At 37.9% G+C, this 20,442-nt stretch overlaps 1 protein-coding gene across 1 annotated transcript in view; it reads left to right on the top strand.

The window, feature by feature from the left end:
* Positions 1 to 19,317, top strand: part of LOC132281044 (PH, RCC1 and FYVE domains-containing protein 1) — a 33,531-nt gene extending 14,214 nt beyond the window's left edge. The window contains exons 4-9 of the mRNA XM_059782782.1: positions 2,105 to 2,194; positions 12,514 to 12,594; positions 14,310 to 14,495; positions 14,573 to 16,672; positions 18,201 to 18,407; positions 19,237 to 19,317. Coding sequence (XP_059638765.1) covers positions 2,105 to 2,194; positions 12,514 to 12,594; positions 14,310 to 14,495; positions 14,573 to 16,672; positions 18,201 to 18,407; positions 19,237 to 19,317 — 2,745 coding nt within the window. The remainder of the gene's footprint in view (positions 1 to 2,104; positions 2,195 to 12,513; positions 12,595 to 14,309; positions 14,496 to 14,572; positions 16,673 to 18,200; positions 18,408 to 19,236) is intronic.
* Positions 19,318 to 20,442: the final 1,125 nt, after the last annotated feature.

The following is a 20,442-nucleotide window of genomic DNA, read 5'->3' as shown; positions in this document are numbered from 1 at the left end:
CACAATAAAGTATCATGTAGACGGAACAATTAAGAGATATAAAGCCCGGTTAGTTGCAGATTTATCAGGAAACATTCGCTCCAGTTGCCAAGATGAACTCTATACGTGTCCTTCTTTCTTTGGCAGCTAATTTGTCTTGGCCTTATCATCAGCTGGATGTAAAGAATGTTTTCCTTCATGTTGACTTGGAGGAAGAGGTGTATATGACTATGCCACCAGGGTATAAGCTTGCCAATGGTCAGAATTTAGTGTGCAAGCTGAATAAAGCCTTGTATGACTTAAAGTAGTCACCGCACTTTTGGTTTGAGAGGTTCAACACTGTTGTGAAGAGAGTAGGGTACACACAGAGTGAGGCATATCATACTCTCTTCATCAAGAAGCACCAGGACCACACCACTACCCTTATTGTATATGTTGATGATATTGTTATGACTGGAAATGATCCAAAAGAGATTCATTGAATGAAATCATTCTCGGGGATAGAGTTCGAGGTTTAAAACCTCGGATCATTGAGATACTTTCTTGGCATCGAGGTGTGGAGATCCAAGAAAGGGGTGTTTATTTCTCAACGGAAGTATGTGTTAGATTTGTTGGCTTAAACCGGTACGCTTGAGCTAGACCTATTGATATTCCCATTGAGCATAACCTTAGGCTTAATGATTTGGATGGTGACCCATTAGATGATATGGGAAGATTTCAGCGATGGGATGAGAGACTGATTTACTTATCTCTCACTCACCTGGATATTACCTGCGCTTTTAGTGTGATTAGTCAGTTTATGCATGCTCCACATACGCCTCATCTTGAGGCAACTCATCATGTTCCACTACCTCAAGGGTTCACCTAGTAAGGGGATATTGTTTGGTCGTCGTGGCCACTCGCGTGTTGAAGCCTATAAGGAATGATCTACTTCAGGATATTGCACATTTGTTGGAGGTAATCTTGTTTCATGGCGAAGCAAAAACAGCATGTAGTAGCTAGATCTAGTGCAGAGGCTGAGTTCTGGCACATGGAGTTTGTGAGTTGTTATGGCTACGAACTATGTTGGATGAGTTGGGTTATCCTGTTCGCGAGTCAATGAATTTGTATTGTGACAACAAGGCTGCTTTTAGCATTGCCCACAATCCAGTTCAACATGATAGGACAAAGCACATTGAAGTTGATTGACACTTCATCAAGGAAACTGTCTTGAGCTGATTTGTACTGCATACGTCAACACACTTGATCAGGTTGCTGATGTTTTAACTAAGGGTGTGAGCAAGATTTGCTTGCAAAATATGTTAGTCAAGCTGGGCATGATAGATATCTTTGCACCAACTAGAGGGGGAGTGTTCTCGAGGGCTTATTTGTTATTACTTATATAATGTTGGGTGCTAATGTGTAATTTCTGAAACTTGTTAGTATAAATACAATATGGTGGAAGGATGAAAGTATTCTTTCATTCTTTGTCTCTTTTCCCATCTCTTTCTCCTCTTCTTCATCATCTGCTTCTACTTTACTCTTTGTTTTAATTATCTCTTAAAGTCAACACAATAAGCAAAGAAAATATAGCAGAATCAATAATGCAATCAAGTCACAAATCAAAACACTCTAATAAAGCCTAATTCATAGAAATTGCACATGTACACACATATATAAATAAGGATACACAGCAATATTAGTATGTAAACAGAGATCGTAGATATATCAGTACGTATGTATATGTATGAATATATAGAGATCGATATATATTAATAGATATTGTGTGTATATGTATGCATGTATCAGTTTGAATATGTATCTATGTTTGTACCAATCTATTGTTAATTATGTATACATATATAATTATCTCTGATTGCTTCTTACCCCAGCCAATGTTTCCTATGCAACACTAGTAGTTGTCGATTTTATGTTAATCTAAAAATGTTCCAATTGCTCATGCAATACAATTATACTTAAAACAAAATTATAATTAAAATAATCAAATAATTGTTAGAACATCCAATTGTGTTAAAACCAAGTGAAACTGGTTGGCAGATCCAATTTTTGATCTATTGCATGTACTTGAAAAGGTTTTTTGAATTATTCTGTTCCGGTTGCTCAGGTTAGTGTTTTTATTTTTCAGGATGAAACTGTATTGATATGGTATGCTGGTAAAAAGGAGAAACAGCTTCGGCTAAGTCATATTTCAAGAATTATACCTGGACAGCGTACTGTAAGTTTGTGAAATATTTGACTTCCTATATTAAAAATTCCAATTTTCCTACTGTGTTATTGATCCCATTATTAATTGAGACTGAGAGATGGAGATTGAGAGGAGGGGGGAAGCTCAGGGTGTGTGGGAGGACCAACCTTAAATAAAAAAAGAAGTCGAAATGCAGTTTTACTTCTTTTCCAACCTAGGTTCACTTCTTGTATAACCTGGTAGCTTTAGAAACATGACCAATTACTCCTCTTTCTTATGAGGAATTCAAGTTTCTCCAGCTACTACGCTCAGAAACAGGTATAGTGGTGGATCAAGAGATCTTTCTTTGGGCCAAAGCAAGATTTCCCACTTAATCGTAAATTGTTCATAATAAAAATACGTTAAATAAAAAGTTTAGGTTATTTTTCTATAAAATAGTGTCGTGCTTATTGGGTAAACTCGAATACTCTTACCTATAGATATAAGGAAATAAGATCCATGAGAGTCCACTCACTTGTGTTTATAAGTAAAGACATGGATTCAACCAGTAAATATAGCACTTTCTTTTAATATTTTAATAAAAAATTGAAAATCTAAAAACTGTTAGACACCATTATGTGGTTTATCTATGGAAAACATATCTTATTTACTCTATTTCTATATCATAGAAGTCTATAAAGATGTGGTCTTGGTTCAACACCAGATCATGGAGTTGGCAAAACTCAGAACTTTCTCTATAGTCTTCATCCCGCTGGTGAGGATAGGTGGTTGCAGAGGGAATGGGACATCCCAGATTCAGTTTTCAGACGATAGGTTTTACTTTTTGGTTTAAGATGGCCAACCTGATCAAGCCTTTGTTTAGTTTGTTGAAGTTCCAGATGTGTATGGATATGAGTGATTGGAGTAGTTCGTTTGGGTAAAGTGCACTCAACTCCCCAGTGATATCCTGACAATGCATATCAACCCCCTCGTGTGCAGAAAACACCCCCAATTTGAAAAAATGTGCAAATAAGTCCGACCTGACACAGTAAAGTAATATGTTGACCAAATTACCCTTATACACACAATTTTCATATTATTTAAAAAAAGCTGCATTTATGAAATGACCAAAGAGGACATAATCTAATATGACATCGTTTGGCTCCATCTGATCATTTGGGTCACTCTATGTTGCTGGTTGCAGCGATTTCAATTGCCTGTGACAGCGAAAAAATTCGTTGTCGACTATGGGCTGGTTGCCAGTGCATACGCCAGTGACCCACAGTCCCACAGACTGCCCTTTGCAAGTGATATAACTAGATGTGAAGTAAAGTTGCAGAAGTACAGTATATGGTCCACTTGGGAGATTCTTGATGCCAAATATCAGTTCGGCAACTATGTTTAACATTTACTTTTGGTTTCACAAAGATGAAAGTAAACAGAGTCCCTTATCCCATGCCACTTGTATTGCAAAAACATGCCAGATTCAAACTTTTCTTTGATTATTTTTTCGGTCTCAAATATATATAAAGAATATCAATGGTGATAAACCCTCAAATGTACATTTTTAAATCCTTATGCTAGTGTAACTGTTATCATTTCCTAAGAAATTCTTTGCCACTAGCCAACACTTGAGGAATGTGAATGGGGCATATGGCGTGCAGATGTTTCAAAACAGAAACCAGTATTCTTAAGTTCTGTTTGTAATATATAATTCAATGTAACTGATACAGAATTGCATCTATATACAACTTCAATCCCAAAGTCAGTAGTAACTAAAACTAGTAAGGTGAACTCTGAATAAAGAGAGAACAGATTTATAAACAATGTTGAATCTTATGGCAATGATGGATTGCCGGCGCCTCTGCTGGTTCAGATGCCGGCGACCCCTTTGCTCTTTGGGTTCGTCTCCAATAACGGGTCTGAGATTATTTAATACACAAGTCTTGCATGAAAGGTTATTGTAGAGAGAGAGAATACACTGCTGTGCAGGAAATAGAGAGAGAGAACAAGTTGTAGGGGAAATATAGAGAGAGAACAAGCACTAGGGTGTTAAGTGCCCTTTACCGTAGTTTGCTTTGTGTCAGGTCAAGGGCGGATCCAGAATTGCATAATGCGGTGGGCTAATCTATTCTGGGGTGGGCTAGTACTACTAAAACTTTTTATTTTTTATTTTTAAGCCCACCAGAGCCCATCCCTGGATCCGCCCTTGTGTTAGGTATATAGCCATTATCGTGAGGACAATCTCTATGGAGTCTCAAATTTTTGCTCTGCTCCCTCATTAATGCCTGCTATATATGTTTCCCCATTTGTTACGATATCTCAGTTTATAATGTGGGGTATGCGAGGTTTGGCTATTGTTTTGTTAATAGTAATAAGGTCTTTGTTGATATTCCCTTTTACCGTAGGCATGTAGATTCCCATGGGTGCTATTGTTTTTCGTTACAGTACTAGTGAGCTTTGGAACTTCTGGGATTTTTTTGTATAGCATGGCTTTGACCCTTGATGCTTGTACGGAGGCTTAGGCCTTCTCCTTTCTAATACAATGATTGACTTACCAAAAAAAAAAAGTCTCTTAAATAAAGATAGCTTTTGAAGGAGCTTCCTAACACCAAAAGTCCTTCACTGAAAAGGCCTCTACAGAAGGAACTTTTGTAGAAGTAATTTAAAAGAAAACGTTCCACTGTACTTTTTTCTTGATACATAATAATGTAAAATAATTAATTGATTATATGAAAATTTTATATCAATATTTATGCTTTTGACATGTCGGATTTCATTAAAATTGCATCTACAAAATGAACAACCAACATATTCTTGAAAGAAATCTGAGTCCACAGAGTAGTTGCATTATCTCAACCTTGAAAAAAGTTACCATCATACATGCTGACTTCATCTTTTCGAGCTATAAAATAACATTATATTTTGATTGCCCATGGAAGAATCCTTAAGCTGAAGTTGTAAACTTTATATATATATATATATATAAATATATTCCCTTGGCAAGAAACTCACGCACCTAGTTGCCCCTATGGAGACTTGAACCCTCACTTCTCACTTTGGGAGGCTAAGGAGATACCACTAGGCTATAGGCCTTGGTAGTTGTAAACTAATTTTAATGGCTAATTTTTTGGCGTGTCTTCTAGGAGAGCAATGAAGCAAGTTGCAAAAATGATGTATCAAACATGGTTCTACTCTAGTCTTTGCAATTTACCTCTACATCATCTTTTCAATATTTTTTCTCATCTACGGGGTTAAATCAAAGATTGTTCATCCAAACTATTCAAAATCTTTATTTAAATCCACCCAAGAGGCCTTATTCAGGCTGAAAAGCTTCAAGGCAACAAAACTGCCAATAAACACTGGGTTTAGTCCCTGTATAATTTGTCGGGGTTCAGACTCAATTCTGCTGGATTATTTTTCTAAATCATTTGGTCAATTTAATCTTCGCGGCAATTTCTTTCATACTTAGGCAACCATAACCAACATCAACCCTTCTGAGCCGATGAGTTGTTCAATGACATCGTCCTTCACCATCACCACATTGATTGTCAACTTGAGCCACTCTTCAACCTTTGTCACTGCCTATTTTGACTCTCTGTTGATGAAATGTATATAGTAAAACCGTTGGACAAAATTGGCATTTAAAGTTTGTCATTTAATAACTTATTTGAATTCAAGAGAACTCATTTTTGGAAGTTACTCTCACCTGCAATTGGACATCCATAAAAGTCCTTTTTGTCACCCCACCAGACAATCATATATATATTTTTAAAAGGTCTTTTAAAGCTTTGAAGTCCTTTTAGAGTAATCCAAAAGCTCCCACAAACACTGCCAAGATAAAATGAATTTTAACTACTGTAGGAGTCCGAGAAATTAATAAGCAAACAAAACTGGTTCTAATAACAAAAGAAAAATAAAGAAAATATATGTATGTGAAAGAGGAAAAATAGAAAGTGGTGCCCACAAAAGGCACTGAAAGTGACGCCCATGTTGGGTGCCTTAAAGTGGCCCATGCATGGGGGGCGTCCCCCATATGGCGCCCACCAGAGTGGCACCTAAGGCTTGCCGCCTTGGCCTGGGTTGCCTAAGGCCTGACACCCCATTGGAGGAGCCTAAGGCATGGCTGTGGAGAAATGAATTCAATTATATTGAATTTGTTAATTAATTTTACAAGAGCCTCTGTTGGGCTATATATAAGAAATTACAAAGAGAAAAATCAGCAACTAACTTAATTTTGAAATCCCTATAATCAGGAATCCCTGATTCTCTATCAATGAAATCCCTAAACTCTAGGAAACAAATATTTACAAAAATCCCTAAACTCTAGGAAACAAGTATTTACACAATTCTAGTGCTAACCTACCACTAATCAAGGAGGTATTTTTCCACACTCCCCCTCAAGCTGGTGAATAGGTGTCAACCATTCCCAGCTTGGAAAAAATTTCTTGGAAGATAACACGGTTGAGCCCCTTTGTAAGAACATCTGCCAATTCACCTCCCGTGGGAACGTATGGTGTGCAAATTAATCTGCTTTTTAGTTTTTCCTTGATAAAATGCCTGTCTATCTCAATGTGCTTAGTTCGGTCGTGTTGCACTGGATTATGTGCAATGTTGATTGCTGATTTATTGTCACAGTAGAGTCTCATTGGCCCACTCCATTTAATCTTCAAGTCTTCCAGTATAATCTTCAGCCATAACAACTCACAGACACCTTGTGCCATTGCTCTAAATTCAGCTTCTGCACTTGACCGAGCTACAACATTTTGCTTCTTGCTTCGCCATGTTACCAAATTGCCTCCAAGGAATGTACAATAACCTGAAGTAGACCTCCGATCCATAGGGGACCCTGCGTAATCTGCATCTGTGTAGGCTTCAAGGACAAGCTCAGAATTTCTCTTGAACATTATCCCCTTCCCAGGATTAGCTTTCAAGTAATGAAGCACACGGTAGGCAGCTTGAAGATGAATCTCCTTGGGGTCATGCATGAATTGGCTGATGACGCTAACAGAATATGCTATGTCCGGCCGGGTGTGGGCATGATAAATGAGTTTTCTAACTAATCTCTGGTACATCTCTCTATCTACTGCTTGATCTCCAATAGCCTCTCCAAGTCTATGGTTCGGCTCTATAGGTGTTGCAGCTGGTTTGCTTGCGACCATTCCTGTTTCCTTAAGAAGATCGATGACATACTTTTGCTACGAGATGAAGATACCTTGTCTAGAATGAGCCACTTCTATCCCTAGAAAATTCTTCAATCTCCCCAAATCTTTTATCTCGAATTCTTTGATCAAACATTGTTTCAAGGCTTGCTTCTCCTTCTCATCATTTCCAGTCATAATTATGTCGTCTATATAGACTATCAAGGCCGTGACTTTCCCTGAAACTGAGTGTTTGATGAAAAGAGTGTGATCTCCCTGACTCTGCTTGTATCTTGTAGCTAACATCACCTTAGTAAATCTCCCAAACCAGGCACGAGGCAATTGTTTTAAATCGTATAAGGCCTTCCTTAACTTGCATACCTTGTTCCCTTCAACTCCTCCAAATCCTGGCGGGATGCTCATATAGATTTCTTCTTCCAAGTCACCATGTAGAAAGGCGTTCTTCACATCGTACTGCTGTAATTCCCAATTAAAATTGGCTGCTAATGACAACAAGATCCTCACAGTGTTCATTTTTGCAACTGGAGCGAAGGTCTCTTGGTAATCAACTCCATATGTCTGAGTGTACCCCTTGGCAACTAGCCTTGCTTTGTAGCGCTTTAACGATCCATCAACCTTATATTTCAAGGTAAAAACCCACTTACACCTTACTGCCTTCTTTTCTTTTCGTAGATCAACCACCTCCCACGTCCCATTTTTTTCCAATGCGTCCATCTCAACTCTCATTGCTTTCCTCCATTCTTCATTGGATAATGCCTCAGATAAAGTGTTTGGAATAGAGATTTCATTTAGACTCGTGAGAAAACTCCTATGGGCTGGTGAGAATTTCTTTAAGGATACATAATGAGATAAAGGGTATAATGGTCGTTTGGTACACTCTCGAGTTCCTTTCCTCACGGCTATGGGCAAATCCTAGTCAGTTATTTGAGGTCCAGGGAGCTGGTGTTCTATAAGTGGAGTAGGTTCAGATATTGTTACCTCATTCTCAGGAGTCAGGTTAGAGGTTTGGGCCTGCATCGGATCAGGAGCTGGACCTTGCTTCCTCGAGTACACCTTCCCTTTCCCATACCGTATGTGATCAAGAGTCATATTGTCCTTCACAGGAGACACAACAGGAGATATAGGTGACAAAACAGGAAATTCAGACTCAGGTACTGAGTTGGATGGAGTGTTTGATACAGGTAAGAGAGATGGTGACGGTAAAGCGAGCTGGAAAAAATCCTTGTCTTCTATGATAGATGACTCCCTCTGAAGATAAGGTTCAATAAAATACGGTTTTCCTTCCGCAAAAGTGACATTAGCTAAGATATAAAGTTTCCTGGTAGGAGGATGAAAACATTTGTAACCTTTTTGTGTGGACGAGTATCCTACAAACACAAATTTGCCCCGGTTGTTACGATGGACATGAACAAATGAAGTGCACCCAAATATCCTAGGGTTAAGGTTGTTTGTGGCACTAAGGTTGGGGTAGAATTTAGAAAGGACTTCTATTGGACTTCTTGACCCTAAAACCCGTGAAGGAAGTCTGTTTATGATGTAGGCAGATGTAAGTACTGCTTCCCCCCAATAGTGTTTTGGTACATTTTGATGAAACAAGAGTGCTCTAGTAGTGTTTAGGAGATAACCGTTTTTCCTTTCAGCTACTCCGTTTTGTTGTGGAGTATTAATGCAAGATGACTCATGAATAATTCCTTCCTTTTGAAAGAAGGGTGACAAGACTTGATTGAAGTAATCCCTCGCATTATCAGACCTAAACCTCTTTATTTTGGTACCAAACTGATTGTGGATCATTGTATGGAAATTTAGAAAGATATTACTCACATCTGATTTGTTTTTGAGTAAAAATATCCAAGAGACTCTAGTGCAATCATCGATAAAGGACACAAACCACCGTGAACCAGAAACATTTGGGACTGTGGAGGGTCCCCATATATCATTGTGAATTAAATAGAAAGGGGAGGAACTTCTTTTATTGCTAATGGGAAAAGCTACACGAGTGTGTTTTGCATACTCACAAATATCACAATGAAATGTCCCAATATTTAATCCCTTAAACAAAGAAGGAAACATGATTTTTAGAATTGCAAAAGAAAGATGTCCGAGACGAAAATGATGCAACCATATAACATCTTTATTGGAAGAAGAGAGAAACAAAGAGGATAAATTTGTCCTGATCATACTCGGAAGGCTCGGTGTCTCAAGGTAGTAGAGTGCTTCCTTTTCCTTAGCACGTCCAATCCTCCTCCCCGAATCCTGGCCCTGAAATTCACAGTAAGAGGGATAAAACGTAACATGACAATGTAAGTCTCTAGTAAGCTTTTGAATGGACACAAGGTTAGCGGACAATTTAGGAACATGTAAAACATTTTTAAGAACAAGACTAGGGGTGATATGGATATCTCCTACACCAGCAACCGTGGTTGTGGTTCCATCAGCAACAGTGATTTTCCTATTGCTAGGACATGGGGTATAAGTGCTGAACTGGTTTGAGGCATGTGTCATGTGGTCTGTGGCTCCCGAGTCTATGATTTATGAATCCACAAACAATTTATCAGAAACATTTAATCCAAGGGAGAATAAAGACTCACTTGAGAGGGCTAAAGAATAAGCACCAGAAGATGGTTTCTCAAGGGTTCCCAGTAGATTTCTTAACTTCTCTATTTCTTCACCGTCGAATCCTCCATATTCTTTTGCCTGGTCCTGACCCACCTGTGAGGTCATATAGGCTTGTCCTTGTTGTCGTTGTTGCTGTCCTCCTTTGTTTCCCCATTCTCGGCTAGATGTGGGTGGTTTCCCGTGTAATTTCCAGCAACGATCCCTGGTATGTCGCAACTTTTTACAGTATGTGCACCAAAGATTATCTCGGTTTGCCCCCTTTGATAATTCCGCCTTTCCATGTTCAGCTTTTTGCGGTTGTTCTAGAGTGAAACCCCGCTTGTTGTCACCAGAGACTACGAGTGCTGAGCTGTCAATCGACTGAGGTTCAAGCATGATTCCTCTCCTACTCTCTTCAGCCCGAATCAATGAAATCACCTCATTAAGAGATGGTACCTCCTCTTTGCCCAAAATTTGAATTCTGACTTGATCAAATTCAGAGTTTAGGCCAGCGAGAAAATCATAAACTCGATCTTTTTCAATGAAATTTTTGATAATTACAGCGCATTCGCTGCACTTCAAATCAATCACCCGGTAGTAATCTAGTTCTTGCCACTGGTTTTGCAGAAAATTGGCATACTCAGTCATGGACTTGTTCCCTTGTTTTGTAGACATTGTCTTTGTCTTGATCTCGTATACTTGCGCCGCATCACGAACCTTGGAGTAAGTCTGGTTGAGAGCATCCTAGATGGCCTTCGCAGTTGGTAGGAACATGCATGTATCGCTAATTTCAGGTGTCATGGAATTCCACAACCAGGACATGACCATTGAGTCCTCCTTCCCACGCTTCGAAACCTGCATCACCTTTCTTTGGTCCCGTTCCCAGCAAGTGACTTAGTATCCCTTTTCCTTTTAGAAAAGTTCGAACCAATTGAGACCATTTCAAGTAGTTCCTTCCATTAAGTCGGTACCCCGGTTGAATATTCTGCAGTTCACTTGTGGGGCGCTGAACCTGCTCTTCCTTGGGTGATTGGGATGGTTGAACAATAGTTTCTAACATTCTTCAACAATCGGCTATGAAGGCCGGACAGAAGGGTTATGCGAAAATTGGCAAAAGAAATTGCTAGAGAATGACTGCGATGAAGGCAAGTCACAAAGAAAATTGGCTATGAAGGCCTGAACAGAAAAAATAAAAATAAATAAAAACGCTGAATTTTTTTTCCTTCAGGAAATCCAAGCCTTAAAGCTCTGATACCATGTGGAGAAATGAATTCAATTATATTGAATCTGTTAATTAATTTTACAAGAGCCTCTGTTGGGCTATATACCAGAAATTACAAAGAGAAAAATCAGCAACTAACTTAATTTTGAAATCCCTATAATCAGGAATCCCTGATTCTCTATCAATCAAATCCCTAAACTATAGGAAACAAATATTTACACAAATCCCTAAACTCTAGGAAACAAGTATTTACACAATTCTAGTGCTAACCTACCACTAATCAAGGAGGTATTTTTCCACAATGGCACCCACTAGTGGGCACCTAAAACCTGGCGCCCCACAAAGGGCACCAACCAGGGGGAGCCTAAGGCTTGCTGCCCCCATAGGGCGCTTACGGCATGACACGCACTAGCAGGCACCTACTAGTGGTCTTGATGAATTGTACTGTTGGTAAAGCGGCAAAAAGGCTTGTATGGTGCATGCTTTGTTGTGTGAAGAAAAGAGTTAAGCACATAGAGTGAAGAAAAGTGAGTGAGAGAGAGAGAGAGAGAGAGAGAGAGATAAGTTAGTGAGGGCCAAGAGTGATTGTATTCCTTTTAGAAGAGTGTGTTTCTTCTTCTAGTGATAGTGTGGAATACCTTTTAGTAATCCGTTGAGAGTTGTAATCTTCTCTTTTCTAGAATAAAATTGTGTGTGATTTCCCTCATAATTTTCATTTGTTTCTATTGTATATTTGTTTCGTGTGATCTTGGGTGTTTTAATTCCTAACAAGTGGCATCTGAGCTGATACAAAGGGGACTGATTCATAATACCCTCCACCATCTCCTCCTCCATTACATTGCCACCATTGTTGCACCACCACCCTCACATCACTAATTGTCATTCCAGTGCAACTGCTACTATTGCCAATACTATTGTTACTGTTGCTGCTTTAAAAAACTCCACATCATGATATTTATCATCTCGCCTACAACACTTCCATTGTCATATGCACAAAACTATCACTGTTTATAATATTATGATCACCATCAAACACTGCTTTGACTTCCACAACCACCTTCTCATCTTCTGCCACAATTTCTCCTCCATTACCGTTGCCACCACTTGTGCTGCCACCTTGACTCTGATATTGGACACAAATGTCACTTCCACCATTGTTCTCACTTTGCTTACCATAACCTAAAATATTTTGTTTATGTGAATTTTACTAAAAATGATTATTTACCTTTGCTTTGCAGCTAAAAGTGTTTAAGCAACAGAAGAATAGGAAATGCTTTTCTTGATTCTCAAAAGTATTTATTAGCTTAGCAAAATGATGCTAAATGTTTGTCAGTATAATTTTATGCATAGACTTGATATGAGCATTGATGTTAGTCTCTTTGGTGTTGTAGGCAATATTTCAACGGTACCCTCAACCAGAGAAGGAATATCAATCATTTTCTCTAATATATGGCCACAGGTCCTTGGATTTGGTGGGGGAAACAATCTGGTCTTACTTTTAAGCATCAATTTTTCTTTTTTCTTTTTTTGTGTGAATCATTTTCCAAATGTTTATGCTTCAATTAAAATTTTTCCAGTTGGATTTCATAATGTGTATACTGTGTCCTATCAAATATTGATTAGTTAGAGATATAAGGAGTTATCATTTTATTTTCTAGGATTCACCATTTATTATATATAAATGTATAGATTTAGGGTGGAATAAAGTATTTGGAGGGTTGTAAAATTTGTTGAGTTTTTTAAATTGAGAAGAAGATATATAAGATACTACATAAGTCAAACCGTGCTCTATGTAAATTCTGTTGAATTGTTAAGAATATCATGCTTATAAAATTAGAATAGCTGAAATGGATACATGACAATACAAGAAAGCATAAAATTAAAAAATGCAAACGTTCCTGAGAATTTACAGGTAGCAGTAGCACTACTTAGGGACGAGGATGGGAGAAATTCAACTAAAAGGTTTTCATTGTGTAACGAGAACCGATAATTGCATGAAGTGAGGATGAATTACACCATTCAAAATGAGGGTGTTTCAAGGAAGGGTGACATGGGAAGAATAATTAGGGACGGGACTTGGAATATGATTTTAACCAAAACCATGTCCCTATATAGAGGGATATAGTGCTGACTCAAAATTGTTGGGAAAATGATTTGTTGACTTGAGTTGAATATGCAATTATGCATATCACGATATGCTAATTATTTGTCCAAACATTACAATTTTATGAATGAAATCTTGGGACTTGTTTCAAATTCATTTTAAGAATCGTATTTTAAGCTTAAAAATCAGGTTTGCTCATTCATTCTGCAATTTACAATTTGAACATTAAGACATCATATCCCACAATCTGGTTGGAGGAGAAGCTTCATTTTTTTGGCACATATGAGAAGGCCTGATATCTTCAATCTTCTGAGTGACAGCAGACATCAATTGCTTAAGAATCTCCAAAATAGTAGGACCTGACTCAGAAAGAAAAGCAAAATAGAAATAAGCATAGCACCTGAGTACCGTAATCGTAATTGGAATAATCTTATTACTCCAAAGAAACCCAGTTCCTTTTTTCCAAAAACAAATCAAAGATTATTCTTGCTCCTATAATGGATCATTCAATGTTTATAAGGAGGTTGACATCGGGTATTGTCTTTCTTCTGGTTTATGTAGATGACATTGCTTACTCTAGTAATAACTAAGCTTTGATAAATGAGCTTAAGAGAACATTAAGAACCTGGTTCTTTCTTATTCTATGTTGTTATTTATGTCAACTGGTGGGTAAAGTTAGTACCTGGGTTTGAATTGGCCTTGGTACTTATGGAGATAATCATGCTAGTCATGTAATAGTTGCTAGTAAAGCAAGTCCGTATATTATAATGTATCCCACTTAGATATAAATTTAATAGTTGATTCTACTTAAGTGTCGGATTGAGAATTAATAAATTATACATTTTATTCTATTGAACTAATTTTTAGGTAAATGTTCACAATATTCGAATAGTATGGGAGAATCATTAAGCATTGACTTATCCTTTGAATCACGAACAGTTGAACTTCTTTTCTCCTGTGGATACACAAACACACACATGAATCAAGAGCTGTTGTGTTTTATTGAACATCAGATTACTCTTGAAGAATAATCTGATATTAACATGGTCTAGCAGCCACTAATGACTGGGACACTGTGGACAGATATGCAAAGACAAGGAGGAAGCTGAAATCTGGTTTGTTGCCCTCAGGGCATTAATTTCACGAGGTAACTGTCAAAGATGGAGAAATGAAGCAAGTGATAGTGTATCATTAGATAGTTCAAGTGCCTTTACACAGAGAAACTCTTCATCAATTGTTTCAAATAGCAGCAGCGAGATAAATCATAAGGTTTTCTTGAAACTCAAAATAATGCGATACTTCATTTAGTTTAATGATTGTCCCTTTACTTGCTACCCTTATTACAGGATCCAGGGAGTATTCAAACAATTCCAGTTCCTTTTGAGAATCTTCCACAGAAAAGATTGGGGAGAGCATTCTCTGATGTTATATCATCTAATGCAGCAATGCTGTGTTTCCCTCAGACAGATTTTATTGCCAATCCTCTCTTCTCACTATCATCCGGGGGTGTAGATGAAATAAATGGTCGTAGCTCTGCAGACACTTTTCGAGCCAGTTTCTCCAGTGCTGTAAGTTCATCCAGCCAGGGATCTTCTCTTGAAGATTTTGATGCTCTAGGGGATATTTTTATTTGGGGAGAAGGAACTGGTGACGGGTATTTGGGTGGTGGTGTGAATAGAGTTGGAAAATCATCTGCTGACAGAATAGATGCACTTTCACCAAAGGCTCTGGAATCAATTATTGTGCTTGATGCTCAAAATATTGCTTGTGGCAGTAAGCATGCTGTGTTAGTTACCAAACAGGGGGAGATCTATAGCTGGGGAGAGGAGTCAGATGGCAGGCTTGGGCATGGAGTAGCTGCTGATGTTTCAAACCCAAAGCTTATCAAAGCTCTCAGTGGATTGAACATTGAATCAGTAGAATGTGGAGATTTTCATACTTGTGCTGTAACGCGATCTGGGGATCTTTATACATGGGGTGGTCTTCTTGGACATGGGAGTGAAGTCAATTGTTGGACCCCTAAAAATGTAAGTCGTCAGATAAAGGGCTTGCATGTTTCATCCATCTCTTGTGGACCTTGGCATACAGCCGCTGTTACATCAGTGGGTCAGTTGTTCACGTTTGGTGATGGAACTTTTGGTGTCCTAGGCCATGGAGATCGTAGTGGCACAACCATGCCCAGAGAAGTTGAAACTTTGAAAGGACGACGGACTGTGAGAGTATCTTGTGGTGTTTGGCACACTGCTGCAATTGTGGAGCTTACTACTGCACCTTCAAGTTCTGGTAACCCTTCAATTGGAAAGCTCTTCACCTGGGGGGACGGTGGAAAAGGCCAGCTTGGACATGGCGATAAAGAGCCTAGACTTGTTCCATCCTGTGTAGCAGTGTTGGATGACACGAATTTCTGTCAAGTAGCCTGTGGCCATTACATTACAGTTGCTCTTACAACTTCAGGTCGAGTATATACAATGGGGAGTGCTGATTATGGACAACTTGGGGTTCCTGGAAGTGCCGGTAAGCTTCCCAAGTGCATTGAAGGTAAGATCAGAAAGAATTTCATTGAAGAGATAGCGTGTGGTTCTCATCATGTTGCAGCTTTGAGTTCAAGATATGAGGTTTACACTTGGGGAAAGGGAGAAAATGGTCAATTAGGTCATGGAGACAATGATGACAGAAACACTCCCACACTCGTCCAAGCTCTGAAAGACAAAAGAGTAAAGAGTGTGGCATGTGGAACCAATTTTACCGCTGCCATTTGTCTTCACAAAAGGGTGTGTGATGCTGATAATTTTGTATGTTCTGGTTGCCAAAATCCATTTAGTTTCAGAAGAAAGCGCCATAACTGCTACAACTGTGGGCTAGTTTTTTGCAAAACATGTAGCAGTAGGAAATCTCTGAAAGCCTCTTTGGCACCAAATATGAACAAACCTTATCGTGTGTGTGATGCTTGCTTTAACAAACTAAAGAAGGCCACGGAATCCGGATTGACCTATAGACTTCCTGAAGTCCCACATGGAAATAAGAATTGCAGTGCTGGTGAGGTAAAAGAGAGAGAGACCCTGGATCATAAATCACACAGCCTATTATCTAGGCTCTCTTCATTTGATTCATTCAGACGGCCTGACACCCAATTTTCCAAGCAGAACAAGACATTGGACTCCAACAGCAGTCATATTTCTCTCTTGCAAAATGGAAGTCTTCAAAGGAGAAGCTCTTATACATCAATAACTTCTACAATTGAAAATTCACAAAGAATATCTACACTTGTTCCTGGATCAGATCCAGATTCCAGAGCAGCATGTCCTATCTCTACAAAGTCAAGTCCTCCTTGTTTGATCTCACATAAAGTGGCTTTCGCTGAGCTTGCATGTAATGAAGTGATTCTTAATGATTCAACCAACCCAGATGACAGTGTCACCAGTGAAATATCAATATTAAGGGCACAGGTAAGTTTATCACAATGGCAGAAGCAGCCAAGTTTGTGCTTTCATTGCATGTTCATGAATGCCTTTAATATAGTGTCTTTCATAGCCTCAGAGATATGTTCTTCTCTCTCTAATTCTCTTGTTGGAGAATATTACTATAGGAACCTTTACTTAAATTACTCCTTGACAGAATATTGCTATGAGAATTGTTGCCATATTTGTATTTGACTTTCTGTGTAATTTATGTATTATAAAATATTTGTAAAGCAAGAATACTTGTAGAGCAAGTATTTTATATTCTCTAGCTATAAGTCTTTCTCATTTCACCTATAAATAGAGGTGATCATTGTGTACAAAAATCAAGAGAGCATAGTAAATATATGTAACCCTTTGGGCTTTGTGTGCCGTGGATGTAAGCCCTAGTGGCTGAACCACGTATATCCTTGTGTTCTTCATTTTATAGTTCTCTCTTCAATTTTGACATCTCTTCTGTTTGAGCCCAGATTGGTTGTTTGCCTTCAATTGTGCCGGATGAGATGCATAAAGCTCAATGCTCAATTCCTAAATATCAAACAATTTAATTACTGAAAAAAGCTATCAATCAGTTTTTAAATTTCTACTTATGTAAGCATATCTTTCAATCTGATTCAATTGAAGACCAAAATTTTATTACTATGCTTCCAAGTTAGGCAATGTTCTCACGTGCCTCTCCTTTGATTGTTGGGTATCTAATGCACCTTTCACGTGTAGGATGCCTGACAATGTAGTGACAAGATACAACTTGCTTTCATGGTTATTTGATAATCAGCTTTGGTGATTATTGCCTTTTCTTCGTGATGATTGTTTCTATCTTGGACTGGTGGTTTATCCTCACTAAGGATGACTGAAATGTTCAAATGATTTTCAGGGTATCTTGTAAACTTTGGAAGATATAGAAGCAGCCTATCTAACATAACAACATGATTGTCATGACCCTAATGAAAACATCTCCAAAATTCAGATTTAAAAGATTGTCTAATAATTCATTTCCATGACATTGTTAGAAATCTATTGCAAAGCAACACACTGTAGCAAATATAGTGAAATCCTTAAGGCATATTGAAAATTTGATAGTTACCCCTATCTAGAAAGCATAGCTGCATGTTGAGTCTGCTACTAATGTATTTTATCCCGAAGACTCCCTCATTTTACTCAATCAAATGTATACCAACTCTATAGATCTGATACCTGCAAATAAAGTCCTAATGAAATGTACAAAGTAGATGTTAAGGATCATTAGTTATTTTTTGTATGCACTGAGTTGGGCGGAATACTGGCCAATGTAATAATAAACCTATGTTTTTCTCAGGCTATTGTCTAATGCACAAACATAGGTTGCACCAGTACGCGTGGACTACTGAAACAGCCAGCTACATAATTGAGCAAATTTTATAAAAAATTCTCACTGGATCTTATCTCACAGTTTATGATAAATATTTCATTCTATTCGATTGGAATGAAACAAGAATCTATATTTGCAAGAAATATAACCTGAAACTTTTGCATGTAGGTAGAGGATCTTACTCGTAAATCTCAACTCCTAGAAGCAGAAATTGAAAGAACAAGAAGGCAGCTTAAAGAGGCAACAGATTTAGCCAGGAGGGAAGTAGAGAAAAACAAAGCTGCAAAGGAAGTAATTGAATCTCTAAGCTGGCAGGTGAGAAAACTGTATAGTTCAAAACGTTTATCATTGTGTGACCTTTATTTTCATCAGCAAGTACCGACACATGATCTATCATATGGAAGTTTTCTTTGGTACGACCTCGTTTTGAAATCATATCAACTTGTAAGGAAACTGCTAAAATAAGTTTAACCTATGGGACTAGGAAAAATAGAGTGTCAAAATTGATTGTTCAAAGTCTTAGGTCTCAGTATATGATCCTCTTTCATTCTTCATGTATTAACAAGTTCATACATGTTGAATCAGATGTGCTGTTACATAGGCGTTCTTGAAACATGGGTGTATATATGTGCATACTGTAAGTAATATCTGTATGCACAATAATGTATTCCTATAGGTGGAACCACATATATTTAATTTAGGGCCAGGAGGAGGGGCAATAGGTTTGAAAGAATCCTGGCTTTGTGCCTTGCTGACTATTTGACAAGTCTTGTTCCCACTATTGCTCCTGCAAAAAAATAGCTATTACCAAGATTAATGGATTATATAAGGGGTAAACATATAATTTGCATCATCCCTGTAATCAGTTACAAAAGATTAATAACAACTGATCTGGAACAAGATATCTAGCACAAACAGCTACTATTCATTTCATTGGGCTGGTTTGTAAGTACAAATATCTCATTGGTGACTGTCTGCAAAATAGTTAGAAGATAACTTCTTTTCCTCCTGAAAATTAATGCTCCCCGTGTTTTAAAATGTCGATGCTTATTATTCCAGTGATATAAGTAGAAATATATCATATAAAATTTGTATGACATGATTGGTCACTATGCTAACTTCAAAAAATTTTATGTCCCACTAGATAAACATCTGTCAAAAGAATGAATATTTCACTCTGTGGTCTGGAACTTTATTGTAACAGTATTCTTCAAACTTCAGCTCATATCTTGTGGTCATATTGTTTTCTGTGGTTTGGAATTTTATTGTGGCAGCACGTTCTTGAAACTTGAATTTCTTTGATTTTTGTTTTGTTTTGTTTTGACACAATAGATTATCCCCTCAAAATGGTGGCAAAAGTTAAGCATAGTCATCGATATGGATCATAGTAAAGGATCATAAGATGGTTTTAAACTGAGAGATACAAAAGAAGATTAAAATGAGATGCATGTTATCTTTCTCTTGAACTCTGTAAAGGAGAGGAAGAATTGCTTCCTTTTGGTTTTAAACTGAGAGATACAAAAGAAGATTAAAATGAGATGCATGTTATCTTTCTCTTGAACTCTGTAAAGGAGAGGAAGAATTGCTTCCTTTTGGTTTTAAACTGAGAGATACAAAAGAAGATTAAAATGAGATGCATGTTAACTTTCTCTTGAACTCTGTAAAGGAGAGGAAGAATTGCTTCCTTCTTAAGCTAGCTTGAAAATTCGTTGGCCCCTTGGTGAAAACATACATAACAAATGGTCACGCAAAGTGTTGTCATGCTGCCGTTTGAGTGAATTGTTCTTTATATAGCAATGATGTATACACAAGAGGTGGTATTTCACTTGAAACAAAAGTAACTGGAACCCAGGGTGCTAAAATGACGTGTAAATCATGTGTGTGCTGTAGTGGTCCATGGCCAATATAAATTCTCCTTGTTGCTGAGCAAACATGAGTGTCCTTGCAAAGACAGCATTATAATCTACATTTAATGGGATTAGGGAAAGAAGTACGGGCTCGGGGGGGGGGGATTAATTTAGGTAAAAGTGATACAATTGGGAATTAATTTAGATGAAGAGACAGTAGATCCAACATTATTTAAAAGTCTTGTTGGAAGCTTCAGATACTTAACTTGCACAAGGCCGGATGTACTTGTTGCAGTTGGGCCTCCTTCTTAATGCTTACCTGGACTGGAAGTCAGGATGAGGGGCAGCCTTTCCTTTACTGAATGTTGTTAGCTGAAATTTCATGCAAAAGCATGGAGTATTTATGCTCCCATTTACAATATATGTTAAGTATTATAGTTTAGAAGTAATTTTGAACTTAACGTGTTTGCTAAACTGTAACAAATGTATGTCTACCATTATTTGTTGCGTATCATACAGTATCCCTGGTGTGGGATTAGCCTGAACTGATTTGTTAGCACCTC

Source organism: Cornus florida, unplaced genomic scaffold (genome assembly GCF_030987335.1).
Source record: "Cornus florida cultivar Cherokee Brave unplaced genomic scaffold, ASM3098733v1 CherokeeBrave_3.0.0_Hap2_Chr11, whole genome shotgun sequence".
NCBI lineage: Eukaryota > Viridiplantae > Streptophyta > Magnoliopsida > Cornales > Cornaceae > Cornus > Cornus florida.
Note: the sequence above shows the minus strand (reverse complement) of the source record. Positions and strands in the feature narration are given on the sequence as shown.